This window comes from Anas platyrhynchos, chromosome 29, assembly GCF_047663525.1.
Source record: "Anas platyrhynchos isolate ZD024472 breed Pekin duck chromosome 29, IASCAAS_PekinDuck_T2T, whole genome shotgun sequence".
Lineage (NCBI taxonomy): Eukaryota > Metazoa > Chordata > Aves > Anseriformes > Anatidae > Anas > Anas platyrhynchos.
The window spans coordinates 1719599-1741067 of record NC_092615.1 but is presented as its reverse complement, the minus strand read 5'-3'; the positions used below and the strand labels follow the sequence as shown (position 1 = coordinate 1741067).

Here is a 21469-nt window from a genome sequence, read left to right as displayed (position 1 = left end):
CTGTGTCTGTGGGGCCGTGACAACCTCCAGGTTCGTGACAGGACCCTTGTGTCTGTGGGGCCGTGACGGCCCCCTGGGCCCCCCAGTGTCGTGACAGGGCTCCCCAGACCCCCTCAGCTGTGGTTTGGTGACAGTCCCCAGGCTCATGACAGGACCCCCGTGTCTGTGGGGCCGTGACAACCCCCAGGTTCGTGACAGAACCCCCATGTTTATGGGATCATGACAGCCCCCTGGGTCCCCCACTGTCGTGACAGAGCTCCCCAGACCCCTCATCCTTGGGATCACAACAACCCCCGGGGCTCATGACGGGACCCCTGTGGCGGATCCCCCACATCCCCCCTCGCCCTCGGGGGCTGTGCCCGGCCCCCCGCTAGCTGTGGCGGCGGCTGCGGGGCGGCGCCAGGCCCGGGCTGGGCGCGGAGCAGCGCCCGGGGCCCCCTTCTCGCCGCTGCGCCTTTAACGCGGCGACTCCGCCGCCGCCTCCCAGCTCGGGGCCCGGCGGCGGCGCAGCGAAGATGGCGGAGTCCGGCGGGGCCGAGTTCGCCGCGGAGCGGCCGAGCAGGTGAGAGGGGCTCCGGCCGCGGCCTCAGAGCGAGAACCGGGCTCGGGGGGTGGGAAGCGGCGAGGCCCCGGGGACCGGCGGGGCTGTGGTGGGGGGGGTGGGGGGGGTGGGGACCCGGCCCGGCGCTGTTGGGCTTGAGGAGGCCGCTTGGAGGCTGGCCGGGGCGGGGGTTGCTTCACCGCAGGGCTCCCTCCTTTTTCTTTTATTTATTTATTTTGTTGTTAATTCATTTCTTTTCCCGTCGCTTTCGGCCCCAGGGGGGTCGCGGTGAGGCGGAGCGCCCAGCCCGGCCTCCCGCATCGCCCGCCTCAGGGAGCGGAGCGGGGCTGTGAATGATGGTCATGAGGGTAATAACGATAATAATGGCAACGATAATCATAACAATGATAATAATAATCATAACAATAACAATAATAATCATAACAATGACAATAATAACAATATTAATAATAACAGCGATGCTTTCGCTGCTGGAGTTCACCAGGCTGGAGTTGGCGGGAGGCTTTGTATTCCTGTAAATTTGGGGATTTGGTTATTACACATAGGTCCTGCTGGCATGCATTGAGTTTTTTTGGGATTTCAGGCCCGTTCTGTAAAACACCAGGTTTTTAACACTACCAGACCGTCCCGCAGAGCCACTGGTATCTGTCACAGCCGTCACCAGTAGGGCACTGGGCACTCAGGTACCGTGGCATGGGTGAAATAGGGCTCGAGGTGCTGGGCTCGGTGCCCACCACATCCGTGAGCCCTCAGGTTGGTGTCCGGGGCCAGCAGGCCGTGCTGGCCGGTCCAGGTGCTCCTCACACCTGGGGGATTTCTGCACCCAACGCGTTGGTTTCCATCCTCACCCAGAAGCCAGGGCTCTGGGCAGCCTTCAGAGAGCTGCCGTCAGCCTCAAAGCTTCAAGGCAGCGCTTATCCTCAGCTTGGCTCTCCCCAAATCCACTCTTGAAACAACATCACGCCGTGCTCAGGGAGCAAGGCTCTTAGGCTCATTGTTCCGCACTGGAGAAGCCTGTCTGAATTCTCACCTTCTGCGTATATTTTATTTTTTCTAATGACTGCCTGTGTGAACTAGATGCTGAGCTGCCTTGGGCGTTTCATTTTCTCTCCCTGCACCTCTTTTTTTTTTTTTTTTCCTTCTCTCTCCGAACAGGAGCAGCGGCGCGTCTCGCACACAGGTGTTGGTAGGGCTGGGAAGCGTCTCGGTGTGGGGCGCGTAGCAGTGAGAAACGGAAGTAATTTGTTTCAGGGCTGTGATAAATCACCCGGGCTGGAGCTGCGGCAGTTCCGCTCCCCGAGCTGGAGCTCCGCGGCGTTCTCCATCGCTGCGTGTTTGTTTTCTTTGATAATTTTAAATTAAAGCCTGGTGAGATCTGGATCCTGCTTCTCGCTGGTCGTTACGCCTCCCGTTTTAAAGGGTGGATTTATCAGGGAGTAAACCCACCAGGGAGCCTGCGGGGAGAAACCTGATGGGGAACGTTGGATACGCTGCGTAGCCCGTGTAGAGCAAGAGGAGGATTTCAAGGGCATGCCCCATCAACTCGCGATTCCTTCTTAGCTGCTTCTGACTTTTCTGCACTTCCTGAGCGTTTGCTCTCTAGGGCAAAGGACGAAGGCCTCCCTCGCCGCTCCACGCGCATGCCATCTCAGCGGTACGCAGGCAGCAGAATTTCCATCTTTGGAATTGCGACCGCGTGGCTGCTGCCAGCTGCCCGCCAGCACGCTGGCTCCTCCGGAGCAGGAGAACGAGCTTGTCTGCTGGGGATCCCGTGCTCTTGTGATAAGGAACATGCCATGCGAGACGGCGTGGACACGAGGTTCTCTGCTTGCAAGTTGAAAAGCAAACTGCCTGAATCTTCTATAGTGAAATAAATTTGCCCTTTTATTCTTTTTTCCTTATGGATAGAGTTTCCTGCACTACAAATGGGTTGCATGTTTTGCTCGCAGCCCTCGGTATCGCGTGGAGGGAGTGTTTCAGGCTACGTAATTACCCTGTGTGTAATGCTGTGCTCAGCGCTGCTCCCGAAGATGTGCTTTGAGCTTGGCGAGCAGGTAAGGACAGCAGAAATGGTGCAACCCATCGGTGCCCTCGGTAAGAGAAGCTCCCTGTGCTGCAGGCAGCGAGATGTGTGAGCTCTGTAGCAGTGCTTGTAGAGCAGGGTCTCACAAAGCAAAGTCCCACAAAGATCTAGGAAAAATACCTCTTCAGCTGCTGCAGAGGATCTGTCGCACAGGCCCTTGAGCAGGAATTAATCGAGGTGCCCAGACAAGCTGCTGAGGAGGGCTGCGTGTCTCTCGAACTTGGGATAATCCCTGGAGGGAAGGAAGGCAACCAGGTTGTATAAACACTGCTCAAAACCCTCGCTAATAGCGTTACACGCTGGCGTGTTTGCTGAAAGCAATCCCACCTGTCAAAACCAGGATGAATGGAGGAGGGAGACCCGCAGGTCTTGCTTATCTGAAAGTACATGCGTCTCGGTTCACATCAAGAGAAAGTCGACCTGAACTCCCCTAACCTTGCTGCTGCTGAAGAAAGCGGCGAGAGGGAGAGCAAACGTAGAGGAGGACGGGGTAAAATGGCAACAGGGGAAGGAAGATGATGATAAGGGCTGGGAGCCTGCCTTGCTTTTGTGGTACTGCAGCCTTACATAGCTCCAGTCTTCGCTTACGCTTTCTTTTTCTTTTGAAAATGTTCAAAGTTGGGTTCTGTGTGGTTTTTGTGTTCTCTTCTCTGCCACGTGGCAATTTTTAAACAGATTTAGTTGTTAGATTTGGTAGACGCGGTGTAAATGTTTACACTCTAATTGAATCACTGTAAAAATAACTGCTGCTTTCTCTCTCAACGTTGGAAGCTTTCTGAGCTGGAGGCTTTATTTAGACCAAAAGTGAACTTCAGTGATTCTTGAAAGGTTTTTCTCTTGCCCCCGAGTATTGCTTGATGTTGGTAGCTTTGAGAGGAAGAGCCTCGCATCGCGGGATGATGGCTAATATGGAAGACAAACGCTGAACTTGCACAGAAATCGGTGTAGGTCAAGAAAATCAGGGAAAGCTGTTCCATTTCTGGGCTTCTTGGGTTTTGTTGTTCAGGGGATGCACTTAGGGTGGGTGACACGAGGTGTGTGCAGAGCCAAACTGCCCGAGAAGCTGGAAAAGGTGCTGCTGTTTGGGACGGGCACACGCCTGCAGAAGGTAAGTGCAGAGGATTTAGGTAAGGAGGGAAGCAGGCAGCAAGCAGCCGGGGCGGTAAGAGGATTTGATGGTGGAACCGAACAGGAATTGGCGTTACAGTGCCAAGTGCTGGGGCAGCTGCTTGCATCTGCTGCAAAACATGATTTCTACAGCTTGCCTCAAAGGGCTGGCCTGCGTTTCTTTCCCCTGCCTGCTGTTTCATCACTTCACGTTGCCTTTGCTTGACATCCCTGGCTGCTCAGGGGCAATAATCTGCAGGGGCAGGAGGAGCAGCGTGCTGCGGGTCACGACAGCGGGGCTGTTCTGCTCCCCGTGTGCCACGGCGCTGGGGTTACGTGCACAGGAGGTGCTGCCCTGGTTGTTTCGACACTGCCCAGAGCCTGCAATCGGATGCTGCAGAAACAGGCTGAGAGGAACGCTTCTCCGGGAGCCTCGTGGTCCAGTTCTGAAGCTTTCCTAAATTTTCGCGTGGAGCCAAGGGATCGGTATGGTTGTGGAGGAGGTCTCAGGGTGATTTACTTGGTGGGGGGAACTTTTTTTGCCCCGTAGGAACTGCAAGCAGAGCTGAAACGGGCCGTGCCCAGCGGGAATGTGACCCAGCCACCGCTGGCTTGGGTAAGCTGGGAAGCTGAGACAGATTTTTGGCTGAAAGAGGCGGTGGCAGTGCCACGGACCAGCTCAGTCCGATCCTACACTCCATTCCTGAACGCAAAATACTCGATAACATGAGGCAGACAGCGGGGCAGGGTGGGAATCGCCAGCCCAGCCGCGAAGCCGTGCTCGGGGCTGGAGCGGGTGTCCCTTTTGGGGTGGCCTTGGTGGCTCTGCTGTGCATCCCGGCACCACTAGGTGCCTCTCGGCCTTTGCACAGCGGCTGCCACGGGTGCTGCCGGAGAGGTGCGTGGGGATGGCAGCGGGGGAAGCGCCCGCTGCGGCTTTTTGGGGTTACACCAGCCGCGGCGGCGTGCTGCGGAAGGGTGGGTCTGCCTCCTGTCTTGCTCCTTTGGCATCGCTGCAGCTTTCCTTCTCCTCAAACCAAGGGTTTGACCAAAAGGGCGTGGGGTGGGGGAAACACAAAACAGTTTAGGGCAGTATCAAGTGTGTAAAGAGCCTGTACAGAGACACATCCCTCGTGTGCCCGCGGCATTTTACGGGGTATGAAATCCACCATCCCTCTGGTGGTCCTGGTGCTGCTGCCTGACCTCGGGAGCAGCCGACTTCACTGGACCATTGACACGCTCTGGGTGATTTTTCTCTTTGCTCAGTTTGTTCCTGGCTCTGCGGGGTTATCTTTGGGGCTGCTGAGAGTAGACTCACTGGAAAGTTTCGGGGGTGGCACCTTCCTGTTCGCAGTCATGGCAGAAATACAGGATGGGTGTCCCGAGGTCCCTCCCAACCTCATCCCTTCGGTAATTCTGCGGGGTCTCAAGCAGCACGGTGGTAGTCGCCACCCATGGGTCTGAGCACAGAGAGCAGCACATCACGGTAAGTGGTCTCAGCCTAGCGTGGGGGGCACCTTGGGGACCCCACCCCACAAATCGTGGCTCACAGGGGTCTTGAGAGTCGCACTGTCCCCTTCAGTCCCCAAATGAACAGCGCCAAACTGCTTTTCCCCTTTGTCCCTGCACCAGCATAAAGATGAACCTGGCTCTGTGACAGAAACATTTTTAAGAATCTTGTTGGGTTTTTCTTTCTTTTTTTTTTTTTTTTTTCTTCTCAATTTGTCCCGGGTACAGCGTGTACTGACCGGTCCCTCACGTTGAAGCTCCATGAGGTGGCACGGAGTTTAATGTGCTCAGATGTTTCGCCCTCCACTTTTTTTGTTCCATGCTCCAACGCTCCGTTTTACCAGGCCAGCCAGCTTTTGACAGCCATCCAGTTTTATTAGTGCTTTTAGCAGAAACCAAAATCCCACCTCCTTTGGCTCGCGAACAGCCCGGCGATTGAAGGCTGGGCACGGAAGACATTCGTGTGTGTGTGGCTGCTGCGCCCCGTGTGCATCCAGCACGGGAAAACAAGAGGGACAGAGATTCAGAAATGTGTCTGGAAGGGACAAAAATAATAATATTAAAAACAAAAAGTTGAAAAAATGCTTGCTTTAACTCGCTGCCCTGCGTTTGGGTTGTAGGGTTTCCTTGGCTCCAGTTTTGGGACAAGTAGGATGTGGGTAGGCAAGCAGTAGGTGGAACGGGAGGACCTGCTCTGGAAAGCACTTAGGAGGGAAGCATGAGGCACTTTCTGGCTTTTGTGCAATGCCTTTAATTGCTGCTTTCACCGCCTGCCAGGCGGAATCAGGCGTGGGCTGCCCTGCAGAGGGAGGGCGTGGGAGCCCAGCAGTGCCCGGTCCTGGCCCAGCATCGGGCACTCGACCTTCTTGAGGCCTCAGCTGCCTGTTTGTGGGATGGGCAGGCGTATCACATCCCCCTCACACAAAGCCAAAAGGTTGGGCTTTGTTCTTTAAAAAAAAAAAAACACCTTCTCCTTACAATTACTCCTTCTCCTTTCACTGAGCATTAACTCTCCTTAAACTTTGAGACTCGGAGTCTAAAAGCTCGAAGGTGAGGCTTTTCACACTGCTTTTTCACTGTTCAACGTGAGACATTTTTCAGAAGACTGTTTTCCCCAGAAAATATTACTCCACCTAAACTTCAGACCCATTTATAATCTTCATCTGAGCGCTCCAAATTGCTAGGCACTTCTAAATAGAGAGATCAGTCCCAGGCTTTCTCCTGGTGTTTATTGCCTTGATGAAGGAGAGGGTGTCAGGAGAGGAAAGTGAGTGGAGGCAGAGGAGGGAAACAGGAGAAATTAAGAGAAGGAGGTGGAAAAGGGAACAAAGAAATCGATGAACTGATTTTTGCTCACGTATCTTTCCTAAGAATGTTTGCGCTTCGCTGGAAAACATCGCCTTCCTTCGACCCGTTAATATTTAATTAGTTGCTGATCATTAAGTGCTGATTGTCGTTGCTAATTTGACAGGCAAGCGATGGGAAAGGCTGTTCCTGATGGGGTGCTGGTGACAGCCCTGCGTGCTGCTGGGGACGTAAGTAGGTTAACAGGGCAGGGATTTTTCAAGTCCCACCGCCTGGCAGCGAGGAACCTGCCTCGCACCCCAATTTTGGGTCTGCCACGCGAGGCTTGGGGGTGCCACAGGGGCTGCAACGGCCCCGGGAAACACCAAACCTGCAGCTCCGGGCTGGCCTCTGTGCCCCACCGTAACGCTCGGCAGCGTGCGCGGTGCTGCAAGCTCATCTTCAGCGCCTGGGCATGTGATGCGAAGCCTGAGGAGCTGAAATATTGCAGTAACCATGGCTACCGGTGACTTATCCGAGGGAGTTTGACTTTTGTTTTGATTTTAAGTGTCTTAATTGTAGTTTAAAAATCAGAACCTGAATGTGTTTTTTTTCCTTCGGCATGAAGCGAGGGGCATTAAATGATTTGCATTATTAAAATCCCTATAATGCTGCCTTTCAAAGGCTCTTAAAGAAGGTCCTTAATATTCATACCATACGTGCTAAATAAAGTTACTCTTCAGCTTTCTTAGCTCTGCTGCTCTCGCCAGAAAACGTTTTCTTGCAGGCTTGAGTGCTCAGAAGGTGCCTCGCCGGTTATTTTGCAATCCCGAGCCCTTTGTTTGTGTGGCACCGAGCGCTTTATGCATGCGAACACACACATGCTGCTGCCTTTCCTCCGGCCTCTTTTGTACCCCAGCCATGCCCCGCAGGGTCCTGCCTTCAGAGCTTGTGTTTACCGGAGAGGCTGGCTGCTGGAAGTTTGCCCTGCTTAGAAATCTTGCCAACCCCCTCGAGTTTCTTCCTGGATGAAGAATTACCGAGCACCACCTGCCCAGGGAGGGGGGAAACGTGGGTGGATATTAGCAAGGATGCTGAACTGGGATGCAGATTGATGCTAGCACCAGGACTCTGCCCTTCCAAGGAGGACCACGGTGTAAAAGGAGAGTAGCAAGAGGAGTTGTGGAGCACAAAACTTCTTTTCTCACTTCGCTCACTGAAATGTTTTCATTTAGCCTGGTGTAATTCCCTCTGTTTGTACTTGTGCAGGAGTTGCAAACATGCTGAAATGTGAACTCATGCTTGGTAAGCCTTTAATTCCAGCTTTGATGTTTTTAATCATCAGTACAGATTTGGTGGAAAAAAAAAAATAATAATGATGATTCATTAGCTTGAAATGCATCTTGGGTCACACGATGTGGTGGAGAACAGAGGAGGCAGGGATCGGGGACGGCTGTCCCGGGAGCAGACCTCGGATGAAGCCAAGGTCGTGGCGGTGGGCGTAACGCCGCTGGGGTGTTCTCTGTGTCTCATCTGAGCCGCTTCTTGAAGTGTGGCCCTTAAATACCTCTCAGCCCGTCAGTTTTACAGGTCCCCCGGGAGTCCAGCCCCGTGTTCAGACGCCTCCTCGCTGCATCTGTTTCGGGTCAAAAACCAAGCAGTCCTCGCTCAGAAACGCGGCAGTAGGAGTCCGGGCGGCGTGCTTGGGGCAAGGATGAGCAGGTGGCCAAGCTCCTGCAATAGGCAGAGCAGCAGGAGGAGAATTTCTGGGCTTGTTTGCCTTCCCTGCCTGCCTGCTGTCTGGCTGGAGCCACTCCCTTAACCCTTGCTTTCACCTTTCCCCAAGCCTGCGACGGGTTTGGGTTGATTTTCCCCAAGTTGTGGCCGCGTGTACCATGCTGTGCCCGGCAGTGACTGGAGGGGATTGAAAGCAATCTGGTCCAGAGCAGCAGCTTGGGGACAAATCCTCTGTCCCATCAGCTGTCCCCCGGCAGGTTTGGAAATGGGGTGTCGGAGAGGGTAGCAGAGTCCTGGAGAGGGCTGCCCAAAACTCTCAGCCCTTCGGAATTGAATTCCAGCTTCCCCTCTGCTCGTGCTGCGGATGCAGGTATAGGAAGATAAAGATGCCTTCAACCACTGCAGCCGTTTCCCTACTGAAAGTGGGATTTCGGTTCTGCTCAAGTCACCTGCATGCCACTGTATTCACCATAAAGTCCCCAATCATGTCAATATTTTCAGATCCCCCCCTGCAGGTCGCGGTGAGGCCCGTGGGATGTGCCGTGGAAGCGCTCTTTGATGGGGCTGTGACTTCACCTTTTTTGCTTTTCCAGAGGAGCAATGACCGTGCTGTATGTCAGCATGTTTGCCCCCCCCTCCCTCAGAGCCTGCAGAAGGCTCCACAAAAGCTCTGCCATCCTTTTGAGGGCAAAGCCAGAAAAAAAAAATAAAAAAAGAGGAAAATTCCAGAATCTCGCCGGCTCTGCCTCCATCCAAAAGGGCCGGGGGCAGGAGCAGAATAAACGCTTTCTCGCTATTGTGTGATGAAAAGCTTTTCTCTTGCAGGCATGCTCTGAACCCCTGAGAAGTAGATGCAACTCCGCTGAAGTTTGTCTGCAAGGCTGCTTCTCGAGTACGCGGCATATTCAGATCTCGCCTTCGATAGGGACGGCCTCACAAAGGCACTTTCAAACGTTCAAGGCTTCCTTTTGTGCTGTTTCAGGCTCTGCCATCCGACTGCTGCCTCTCTCCCCCCTCCGCCCGCGATGCAGCGCGGAGCAAGGCCAGGCACAACGCGCGAGGGCTGCCCCGTGGGGTGGCGGCGGGGCTGAGCCGAGGCTGCTTTTATCTCCAAATCCCTCCTAACCCTGCTGCAAACACGGCCTGTTGCTGTTTGCTCACCTGGCTTCCCCCCGCTTTGTCTCTTGTGAAGTTTCCTGCTTGATTTCTCAGGCTTTTGGAGAGTTTTATCGTGCTTCCAGCTCGCCTGTTTTTCCTAAAGATTCTCTTTTTTTTTATTTTTCAGCCTGAAAAAAAACCAAACAATATTATCAGTGTTTCTCACACTGTTGGGTTTTGTTTTGCCTTTTTTTTTTTTTTTACCTGGAGGATTGTGCAGTCATTGCATGCTTTTATTCCACACCTGTAAAAAGACACAGGGACAGGTACAGGGAGTTTTCCTGGGGTAGCTGCTCGCAATTACTGTTGGAACGAGTCACACGTGCACTTTTATTCCTGCACAGAGGTGCCTCTGTCTCCTTTAAGCTTTGCTCTGGTTATTTACGGTGCCTGTAAAAGTTAATTGAGGAAAAGGCAAGATGAGGGATGGTTGTTCAGGTCAAGCAGGCTGTTGGAAGAGGCACCCACACCGGGTTGTGCCATTTTTATGGACAGAGTGAAAGCGATCACATCTGAACTCCTCCAGCCAGCACAGGGAAAATGATTATTTCAAACTGGTGCGACTAAAACATGGAATAAAACTCCCATGAGAAGAATTCTGCAGGAGATGGAGTCTGATGAAGTTACAGTAACCTCAGGAGCTGCCTTGGTGTGTTTGACTGGTCCAGTGGGAGGCCAAATGGGTTTGCTTGGGGCACGGTACCGTGTTCAGAGGCATGGTCCTTTCCTACGTGTGGTATTTCCTCCTTGCGACCCCAGCGAATTGCTCCGAAGAGGAGAATAAAATGAGTTTGACACGATGAATATTCATGTGCTCGCTCCCTCCAATCTCTTCCCTCCTTGGCCATGGGAAGAGCCGCAGCGCGCCGACGTTTCTTGGCTCTCGGAGTAATGGATAAGGGTCTTGTCAGCAACTGACTCGTTGCTAATCCGTGTTATTAGAGGAAGGATGTTGTAGCTGGACTCCGTTCTCCGTGCTGAGACTTCGGTTTGTTTTGACTTCAAGGTAGGGATTTGAGATGTGTGCTGCAGGAAGCACAGCTGACCAGTGTCAGTCATCCCAGCAGGACCCCGTACGAATTTTGGGGCGCCTTCCCAAGTCTCGGTTCTGAAGCAGGCTGCGAAAAAAAAAACTTGATCTCGGCATCCCGCAGCATCCCAAAGCGCTCTGGAGCTACTTGCACAAAGCGTTGGCTCTCCCAGTGCTCTGATGAACATCACAGACTTCCCCTAACTCGCCTCTTCTGTAAAGCTCGCAGGAAATTGCAGCCCGATAAGTTAGGCGAGGAGCAAGCCCCGTCCATTGTTCCTTATTGTTTGGGGGTTGTTTACATCCCCTGTTTTCTTATCCCATCTCTGACCTCGCCTACTTGTTTGGTCCATTGTGCGTGGCTGCTGTTGTTGTTCAGGTAGTGAACTTTTGGGGAGGGCTGTTAGCAAATCTGATTAAACGGGACATAATCTGCATGCTATTTTTTGGCTTTGTTGGTACGATCTACCTAAATAACAATGCCACCCTTTAAGCACAGTACTAAGTTTTGTGGACTTGGGAGCAAGTAATCCAGTTTTCCAGCTTCACTGTCACCTATTTATTTTTTTTTTATGTCATTCTTCCATAAAGGATTTCCTAAAATGTAGAAAGAAACCCAAATACCAGGCTGCTTCTGAGAAGCTCAGACCCACCTCGAATAGCGCTTCTCGAGCGTTTTCTTCCCAGAACACGGGACGTTGGCCCTGTGGAACAGTGCAGAATCAGATTCTGTTTGCAGATGGATCCTACTGCCTCCTGTTGGTGCAAGTGGGCCTCCATGGGGTGTGCAGGGCACCCTGTATCGCCCTGCTCAGGAGATCTCAGCATCACTGCAGGTATTTTCAGAGCAGCCCGCAGTAGCTTGAGTCCTTTCCGCTTGTGCAGCACTGCTGCCGCCGTTCACCTCCACTGACAAGTGCATCTGAGGCCAAGTGAATCTAAGAACGATGCTCTCTGCACCGAGGAACATGTGCGAGAGGCATTGGGAAAACCAAGGAAATATTTACACTGGGAGGGGACTGTTTACAGTGCAGTTCAAACAGTTGATGTTATTTAGAGCAGCCAGGGCTATGTAATATTTTGCTTTTTCTCTTCTCAGGAGGGTCAGGCATAAGGAAAGGATCAAACAGGGCTAGCAGGGCCGTCCTTGGACGGCACGGAGCATCTAGCAGCTGCGCTTCGGATAGGTGCTGAGAAGAATAAGCAACTGGGATTGAGCCCCGTGGTCGAAGTCGAGGTCAGGGTGGACTCGGGGGCAGTGGCAGCGTGCGCGCGCCGCTGTTCGGCGGGGAGGTTGGCCCCGCTCGCTGCAGCTTGGATGGTCTCCGAAGCCCCCGTGTGCTGCGGCGTGGCAGGCTGTCAGTAATGGGAAAGTATAATTTACAGCTCTGGAAGTCTCTTTTGTCCTGGGAGAAGGGAATGCAACCGAGGTACTGATGTCATGATGTTCCGTGTGGCTATCGAGCTGGGAATTTGCTTTCAAACTGCTTCGTGTTACAGTATCTCCCCCAGCATGCTTTGTAGGTATACCACATATTGTTTTAATTTAAAACCAGCCTGTCTCTCTTGTTCTGTTTTTAGCATGGCTGACAAGAACAGCACCCTGAAATGCACGTTCTCTGCTCCTGGCCACAGCACCACTCTACTGCAGGGACTGGCCTCGCTCCGAGCTCAGGCTCAGCTGCTTGATGTCATCCTCACTATAAATAATGAAGTGTTTCAGGTTCATAAAGTTGTCTTGGCTGCCTGCAGTGACTATTTCAGGTGAGAATCTGATAGGGAAGCAGGCATTTGTACCTTTCCCCTTGGTTTTTGTTTCCCCGTCCTCTCCCACCCCAACCTCCCCACCACATCCCAACATCACGCCCACACACAGCCCTTTGGAGCTCTGGTTCTGCCCCGCGGATGTCGGTGGGATTACCCGTAGGTGTGTAGAGGTCTGGAGTCTGTCCCTCTGCGTTCAGATGAGGTTGTTTTACTGCAGCTGCTGGTTCAAGCCCAGGTCTTGAAGCCACCTCGGCAGCTTTGCCTGCTGGAGGAATTGGGTTTTGCCCCGGAGCTGCTTCAGCTGCTCGGGAAGTGGCAGCGAGGGCTCTGGAATGAGTCATCCCGTCGAACAACGGTGCCCCTTGGAAAAACGCTCACCTTAGCTTTAAATACCACCGATCTGTCTCCAGTGCGTCGTGCTCGTCTGTCGAAGGGCACGGAGCATTTTGTGTGTGTGTATTCCCAGCCCCCTGGGAAGAATCGTCCCATCCCGTGTCACAGAAAGCTGGGGCACGGCGATGGGCTTTCGTAGCCAAATTAACGCGGGGTGGGCCAACGGCAGAGTGTGAAAAATTGAGTTCATCTGTCTTTATTCCGGTCTTTTATAATGGTGCTCTGACTTGGAATTACTTCTTTTAGTTAGGGATCTTTTCTGGCAGCAGCAGCTTCGAGGGAGGGGTGTGCTGGGGGCAGCACGTACGGGGCAGGGAGCTTGGTGTGGGGCTTCTGGGCTTGAGGTCGTAGCAAGTGAGGGTGGAGAAGTCCCGGTCAGCTGAGGTTGTAGTCCTTTGACGTGTAGGTTCCTTCCTGACCTGAGCAGGTAATCAGGAGCAAGGGACTCTTGGCTTCCTTCTCCTATTTCTTCGGCTGCTCTGATGGTGTCCGTCTTACGTACACACCGCCCAGGCTCTTCCCTTCTCTCTCCCTTCTCACTCCCCTCGGTAACATAAACCTTCCAAGCTTATCACTCTCCCTAACAGGCACGCAATTAATGATGGAGCTGATCTTCCACCAAATGCTAATAGCACTATTTGTATTCATAAATGCTGTACGCAGTGCCGCTGCTAGCGTGTTTTCCCAGCTGAAGTATAATTGCTGAGTAGGTTTCTTGCTATAACTTCTGCGGTGTGAAGGTTGTCCCGGGGAACAATGGCAGAATAATCTAGCTTTGGAAAATACTCTGTTTTTATGCAGAACGGGGAGGGAAAAGAGTGAATTTGAGGCATTTATGTAATCAGCATTTTAGAAATGTAACACTTTTTAAAGGAATTGCACTCTCCTTGATGGTTTGTCTTCATCGTGGCAACAATAATGCTTTTCTTTTGCTTGTGCACGTTGAGCTCCGTGCAGCTAATGCATGAGTACACATGTGTCTGCATCTCCTCTGGGGCAGGGGATCAGGGCAGCACGCTGTGCTGTGACATGGGATATGCAAGGGGATTTTAGCAGAATGCTCTCATCTGCTGTATGGACAAATAATTGCGCGCAGTGTTCCTGGTCACTTGGTTACAGAAAGCTGATTTCATATGCAGATATTTCCTTATTTAGGTCATTTAGCTTTTTTGTAGGTTTATGCTGGACGGCAGCAGTTCTTCTAGCCTGGTTTGGACAGGAAACTTGGAACTCCTGTCTTTTGACAGCGTTCCCAAGGTACTTCTCTGTTCCTGTGTTGATGCAGAAGAGGAGGGTCTGCTCAGCGTTTTCTCCCAGCAACTTGCACCTTGGAGTCGCTGCGGCTTCCTAAGGCAGCTCCGACACCTCCTTCACAGCGAATTTACCTTTCAGATGCGCAAGAGCAGGTTATCAGTGGTGGGGGAACCTAAAATGTGCAGGCAGTTCAAAGCACTTTGGTGTGACAGCCTTTGTAGGCTTGCTGTGATGTTTGGGCAGTGACACTGGATGGAAGGACCGCGTGTCACTGTCCTTCAGCAACCCGCTTTGACTTTGCTTTCCCCAGCACTGCTCAGCTGCTCCTTGTCGAATACTACACACAGCGCAACCCTTTGCCCCCGAGCTACCAATATGTAACAGAAACTGCCGAAACTTAATGGAAACGCATAAAAAAAAATGTGCAGTTCTGTCTGCATCACGCCCACGGGCCCCGTGGCTGGGAAACGCAGCACCTCGAGAGGAGCGGTTTACGAGATGCCTGTGCGCAGCCCTCGGCGTGGTATGTGCTTCCTGTGGAATTTAGAAGCCTCCCAAGGAGGTGATCTAGGGCCTAATCTCAGCGTGGCCTGGTCAACTGATGTGCTTGCAGCTGTGCTGTAAGAAAATCTTTCTTTTTTTTTTTTCTTTTTTTTCTTAATTGCCTGCTAGCCCCCTGCCGTCGTACTGCAACATAACAGACGTTTTCTGAAGTGGTTGCAACTCCGATTTTCTTCAGGGAATGAGCCTTGGAGGGGAGGTTCTGTTGTGATTACCAAAGCTGTTCATAAATTGTATTACATCTGCAATATTGGAGCCACTTGATAGCTGGCCTACAGTGTAATGGGCTAACCGAAATCTTTTCCTAAAGGCTCTGCTGCACGCAAGCTCGGAGGCTCACTGACCTCTTTAACATTGTCTTTCCAGAGAGTATTCTTTTACACTCACAAATCCTTCTTGCTTAAAAAATATTAGGTAGTTAGGGGTATGGATACCGACCTGTGCTGGTGCAGATCCTGTTGTAGCCTTTGGTTGCTGCATGTCATGGATACGTTGGTCCAGCACTCCCTGCTCTCATAGCTCTGCCTACTCCTTGGTGCTTCGCCCTGTGAACCATCCTTATTTATGCTGCCAGTGACAGGGAGACTGAAAAACCTAACTTTGATAGCCGAATGTGACTTCTCAGTGCGTTGTTTATGCAAGCTTTACATAATAATTGCATACTCTTATGTCTCCTGGCTTTTAGAGATTTAGCCTTGGTTTATTTTTCCCCCTTATCCTTCCTAAGAGAATCAGTATGTTAAAAAATAAATCAGAAGTAATACATCATTTACATGTGTTTAAAGAGCGGGAAATTTTGTTTGTGTTCTTGACCTCCAGGGCAATGTTCACAGGCGGGATGAGAGAAGCCAGCCAAGATGTGATCGAACTGAAAGGTGTATCTGCAAAAGGACTGAAACACATAATAGACTTCGCGTACAGTGCTGAAGTGACTCTTGATCTTGACTGCATTCAGGATGTGCTGGGAGCCGCTGTCTTCCTCCAGATGGTGCCTGTCGTGGAGCTCTGCGAAGAATTTCTGAAGTCTGCCATGAGCGTAGAAACGTGTCTCAACATCGGGCAGATGGCCACCACCTTCAGCCTCGCGTCCTTGAAGGAATCGGTCGATGCCTTCACCTTTCGGCACTTCCTGCAGATCTCCGAGGAGGAGGACTTCCTCCACCTGCCGCTGGAGCGCCTCGTTTTCTTCTTGCAGAGCAATAAGCTGAAAAGCTGCAGCGAGATAGACCTCTTCCGTGCTGCCGTCCGCTGGCTGCAGTACGACCCCGCGCGCCGGGCCAACGCCAGCCAGGTGCTGTGCCACATCCGCTTCCCGCTCATGAAATCCTCGGAGCTGGTGGACAGCGTTCAGACCTTGGACATCATGGTGGAGGACGTCTTGTGCCGGCAGTATTTGCTGGAGGCCTTCAATTACCAGATCCTGCCCTTTCGCCAGCACGAGATGCAGTCCCCGCGCACCACCATCCGCTCGGACGTCCTGTCCCTCGTCACCTTCGGTGGCACCCCCTACACCGACAACGACCGCACCGTGAGCTGCAAGGTCTACTACCTGCCCGATGCCAACGTGCGCCAGTTCAAGGAGCTGACGGAGATGGAGGTGGGCAGCAGCCACTCCTGCGTGGCCGTGCTCGACAACTTCGTCTACATCGTCGGAGGGCAGCACCTGCAGTACCGGAGCGGCGAGGGAGCCGTCGATATCTGCTACAGGTACGATCCGCACCTCAACCAGTGGCTGCGCATCCAGGCCATGCAGGAGAGCAGGATCCAGTTCCAGCTGAACGTCCTCCACGGCATGGTGTACGCCACCGGCGGGAGGAACCGCTCGGGGAGCTTGGCCTCCGTGGAGAAATATTGCCCCAAAAATAACGAGTGGACTTACGTGTGCTCCCTGAAGCGCAGGACGTGGGGGCACGCTGGAGCCACGGTAGGAGACAAATTGTACATCTCGGGTGGGTACGGGATTTCAGTGGAAGACAAAAAAGCCCTGCACTGTTACGACCCGGCCGTGGATCAGTGGGAGTTTAAAACCCCCATGAACGAACCCAGAGTCCTGCATGCCATGGTGAGTGCAAATAATAGGATTTACGCTCTGGGAGGCCGCATGGACCACGTTGACCGTTGTTTCGATGTTTTGGCCGTGGAATATTACGTGCCTGAAACAGACCAGTGGACAACGGTGAGCCCTATGCGCGCGGGTCAGTCGGAAGCTGGCTGTTGTTTACTAGAAAAAAAGATTTATATCGTAGGAGGGTACAACTGGCATCTGAACAATGTCACGAGCATTGTGCAGGTGTACAACACAGAAACTGATGAGTGGGAAAGAGACCTGCATTTTCCAGAGTCTTTCGCTGGGATAGCGTGTGCGCCCGTGATCCTGCCACAGGTAACGACCCAGAGATAACTACGTGTGGCTGCGTCGGCCTGCGAAAATCAGCCCGTGTTGCATGTTACCAGGATGCCGTGTTGTTTCCTTGTTGTTTGCAAATGGTATTGTGCATTTTGTGGGTGAGGGAAAGAGAAAAATAGCTTGCGTTCCCTCCTCCATAAAGTCCCTCCTCCTCTTGTGTAGTGTTCTGGCAAGCGTGCTTCATCAGAAGCACTTGTCAGCTAGTTAGACTTAACAGATGTTACAGCTGGAAAAAGCTTTTCTCTTTTTTTTTTTTCATTTTCTGAAAGCGGGTGGGGGGGGAGTGCATTTTGCCAACTTTCCATATTTTGAACAATGTTACACGCTGCAAACACTGACAGCTCAGGAGTAACTCAGTACTGTGGTATGTTTAAAAGAGTTCAGGTGTGATTTTTATCAATAGCTCCAAACATCATCGTTACGTCAATCTGTTGTTTTCTAGCAAACAAAAACCAAAACCTGTATAACATACTGACCTCCAGAAGCAATAAAGGGACAGTGGGAGCTGGAAGAGCTCAGGTGCTTGGATTCCAAAAGCATATTCTTGCTTTTCAAAGGTGACTCGCTTTCTTTCCCCCCCTCCAAAGGGGGAATGCTTCTCCCTGCACACCTCTGGTCTCCATCGGTTCTTCGTTGTTCGGACACTGCACTTCCAGATCCCCCTCCTCACCCCCTCCAGGCAGCAGCATGATATTCCTGTCCAGAAATTCTCCCTAAATCGGGGCGTCCGCAGTCCGCAGCACTAAAGCCATGTCGATAACTTGATTACGTGTAAATGGGCATGATTTTTTTAGCACTGCCAACGACTCGGTTGGCTTCACTGGCAATAAGAGCTCAGCAGCTGTTCATCCGGGCTGAAGCAGGGAGCACCCAGGGTTTCTGTTCTGGGGTCCCGCTGCCTTCGCCTTTTGGATCGTCTCACCTGCACACATCATCCAAACTCTCTTTGCACAGGAAAGGAGGTGGGTGCTACTTGCTCACGTGCTTGAAGGTTTTCTCCCTTGACGTGTAAATAAGATTCTGGGTATCGCGATATGATGGAAGTCCAAGTGGAATGTGTTTTGTTGCCAGTGAGTATTTTAAATTAAGAGATTCATGTTAAGGTGGCTCTGTCGTTTTTGTACAATCTGTGTTTACTGCACAGAATACTGTTACTTCCTGAACTTTCCTTTCCTCCAAGCCATTTTTCTAATTAATTTGACTGATTAATGAACTGAAAGTCTCTCCTTTTATCAGGTATTCTGTTTTAAGGGCTTTGTTTTGTATCTGTATAAGTTTGATTTTGATGTATGCAGTCTTCTTTTTAGAGACACTGTTGCATTCTGCTGTTAAATAAATGCTCTGCTGTAACCTTTAGAGACAATATATAATGTCTGTTTTGCAGATGAATCATTCATCAGGTCTGTGTAAAGCATGAACTCCATACCTCAGATTCACTGAAAGATATTTTTCTCTAATAATTAAATCAAAGCACCTTTGGGTATGATATGGTGAGGGCACGCGCTCCTCAGTTAAGCTCTGCGTTCTAAATTTTGGTTAAAATGGTGCATAGTTTCATCTGTTTCTATCTATTTGCTGGTTTGCCAATAATAAATTGATGAAAAGTGCTTGTTGTTGTATAGTATGCTGAAGTCAAGTGGGCAAGCTCTGCTTTCTAGCTCTTACGCAGATAATTTACTCCATTCTCTGTTCATTTGGACTGGCATAGAAGCTAGAAACACTGAAAAATGGTCTTGGCAGATAACAAGCAGATTTTGAAAGGATGAAATGTAACTCAATACCAGCTTCAAAGTTCCAGACCTTTTTTTTAATGCTTGCATATGCTTATGAGAAGGCTACTTTCGTAGCTTCATAATAAATGGAAGGTTACTTGCTTTCCTAGTTGCAGGACACAATTAATCCTCATTTCAGTGTGCTTTTCCCCCATTGTTGCCTCCCTAAAATACTCAAGGATTCTTCCCTGTTTTATTTAAGCGTTCCTACCAATAGTATTTCTATGGCAGCAATTGCTGGTTTGTGTCTTCTCTAATAACGGAGTTTTTCTGAACGTGCAGCTTTAGTGCTCACAGGCCACACCGCAGCAGATGACTGGAGAACCCACGTGATGACCGTAGCTGGCATCTCTTCAGAAGGAACTTGGGCTTTTTTTTTTCACTCCAAGCTTCTAAGGTACGTGTACGTGTGGTGGGGAGGGAGAAGATTAAAGGGAGGGAAAAAAAAGAAGAAAAATCCTTGAAAAAAATGAAAAAAGCGTGCTTGGTCTCACTTTTAGTGCCAGCCTTGCAAAAACAAACATAACCTCTGTATTCATGCACATTGGAATGATGGCTTTGTAGACCAAGGATACACAAAGCCATTCTGAAACTGTATTTAATAAGCAAACCAACTGCTGCTTGTTGTGCAGCAAACTTGCCTGCACTCCCATTCCCAGGAACTGCAGAGCAGGTGCTGGGAAAGGTTTCCAGATCCTCTCAGTGAGACCTACAACGAAGCGCTGCTGTGCACCACCTTGTTACTGGAATGTTCTTTTCATGGCAATAGAAGTAATTATTTTTCATAACGTGAGCTAGACGTCTTCTAACTGTTCTAAATTTAGCAGAGACAGGCTAAAGTATTTGTGAGAGTGCGTATCATCCATATTGACAATAAAGTTTGTGTTACTCCTTTGAAGTACGTAGCTGTGGCTCTGAGCCATTCTGTACATAACCATTATTCTGCAAATAAACTGGTTGGATTCTTCGTATTGAACCAACTTGACAGCTAGATCAGGGTCTTCATAAATATCAGAGTGATCGTGCTGTGTGGCTGGGTTGGAGAAAATGCTTCAGAGGATGCCCTGCATGAGAAGCAAGTGGACTGGGCTCCGCTCTTCCTCAAGAATGAACCAAGCCAGATAAATGTTTGATTGCACTCAGAGCCATTTATTAGTCTCAGGGCAGCAATAAATGTTATCAGGGTAAACCTGATTTGGTACATTTTAAAATACCCTTGAACAGATGGGGAACAGTAAAAGCACAGCGTCATTAGTTCTAGGTATTTGCAGAGTATGCATGTCCCATTAGGGACTCCTGTCAGGGCCGGGATAATAGCTTCTGTCTTCTCTGATGTTTTATGGGCCTGAAATTGTACTTAAAACTATAAAGGAAGAAAGCACTAGAACTCTTGGCAGGGCGCAGAACAGCTAGAGATTGGGAATGTCTGCATCCTATTAATGGTGTCGTTGACCCTTTTCCAGAGGGTCTGTCAGCTCAGCAATCCGACTGTCATTTCTCCCTATCCTAGAACCTTGCTAATTCGTGCAGACGCGTCCTCGCTGTTGTCTGGAGGTCTTGGAAGTTTACTACCCGCAGAAAAATTCATTTCTTTGATTTACAACGACCGAGGACACTCCCACTAGCTCTCGGTAGCCTGGTGCTGATGTAAAATGATGCTATGCAACAGAACTGCACAGGACCTCTTGTAAGCCACATCAAACCTATTCAGATGTTTCCACTTCAACGTCTGTGATAAGGTCTGTAGTTGCTGAAAGTCTGCAAACTTCAGGGACATTTATCATGCTATGATTATTGAAGCCAGACTACTGTCAGAATAAATAAAACATGTTTCCCAGTGCAACTCTAATTATGATTTTTAGCCAGTTGTGTAATGTGCAGAACTTTATTTACAATAAATCTTCCAGTTGCTTGCATAAATGAATGAGATTTCATCACTTGCGACTTAAGGACCAGGAAAAGTTAATGTGGTTGAATAAATTTACAATCTAGTCTGGGTGTGTTGGCATGTCAGGCGAGTGAGGGAGCAGAGCTGGCTAGCAGTGCCTTCCTAGGAGGGCTCAGCTCTCTTGAATTTCACCTGGGAGCATGTATATAATATTATAACGTGCATAATTTCTCACTTATAGTTATTTTTTGCAGAGACAGCTTAGATTCCACTCTGCATTTTAATACTGAGTAGGCACAGTGTCAGCCCACAGACTCCAGAACTTTTGTTTCTCGTTCCAAACTAATAACTGAGTTTCAGAAACACAAGTTCGGTGCTTTCCAGTTTAATATTTCAACTTCAGGGAGCTTCAGAGAGAAGTTTGAAACTTTATTTGCGGGACTGTCCTGGTTTCAGCTGCTCCAGCATTGAATGTGCCATGAGATGAACACGAAATGGGCTTTCTGCTTGGAGACAGCTGCTGGTTTAGCTGCACAACCTGAAATTAGCCTCAGATTGTAAGAGAAAGGGTGAAGATTCAGAGCAGAGCAGCGGTGGGGGCCTCCAGGAGGGCAGCATTGGGGTAGTGTGTGCAGTTTGCAATGGAAAGTAAAAAAGCTGTTAGAGCAAAAGTTTTCAGAAGGTTTTATAAGCTGTAGAGAGCAAATCAAAGGTTCCTGGCTTGATCCCTGAGGCTTTGCAGTTGCTATTTCACACCAAGGCCCCTGTCACGTAATTAGCTAGAACTATTTTATATGGCTTCTTAAAAAATGAAAATCTTTTTTGCTTGTTTATGCAGGCTACCAGCCAGCCTGCTTCTGGCTACACTGCTTTAAATCTGGAGCAATCCCTTTGAAGTCACTGGAGTTGCACTACATTAACACTGCAGTACCTAAAGCAGAATTTATCCTTTTAGAT

The 21469-nt window shown here is 50.4% G+C and overlaps 1 protein-coding gene across 4 annotated transcripts; it reads left to right on the top strand.

The window, feature by feature from the left end:
• The first annotated feature begins 385 nt into the window (after positions 1-385).
• Positions 386-20544, top strand: KLHL26 (kelch like family member 26). Of its 4 annotated transcripts, XM_072029168.1 has the most exons (5): positions 2586-4238; positions 12052-12234; positions 15265-16828; positions 18907-19021; positions 20135-20544. In XM_072029168.1, the coding sequence occupies exons 1-4, from the start codon at positions 4144-4146 to the stop codon at positions 18910-18912; spliced, it is 1848 nt and encodes a 615-aa protein (XP_071885269.1). In that variant the 5' UTR covers positions 2586-4143; the 3' UTR covers positions 18913-19021; positions 20135-20544. The 4 variants fall into 4 exon arrangements, with proteins under 4 accessions (XP_027328202.1, XP_027328204.1, XP_071885269.1 ...); XM_027472401.3 differs by lacking the exons at positions 2586-4238; positions 18907-19021; positions 20135-20544 and adding an exon at positions 386-562 and having other exon boundaries at positions 15265-18459; XM_072029167.1 differs by lacking the exons at positions 18907-19021; positions 20135-20544 and having other exon boundaries at positions 2592-4238; positions 15265-18459.
• Positions 20545-21469: the final 925 nt, after the last annotated feature.

Coding starts and splice junctions, on each gene's coding strand:
- KLHL26 (XM_072029167.1), top strand. CDS start 4,144: ATGCTGCAGAAACAGGCTGAGAGGAACGCTTCTCCGGGAGCCTCGTGG. Junction 4,239..12,051: donor CGCGTGGAGCCAAGGGATCG/GTATGGTTGTGG, acceptor TTCTGTTTTTAG/CATGGCTGACAAGAACAGCA. Junction 12,235..15,264: donor GCCTGCAGTGACTATTTCAG/GTGAGAATCTGA, acceptor CTTGACCTCCAG/GGCAATGTTCACAGGCGGGA.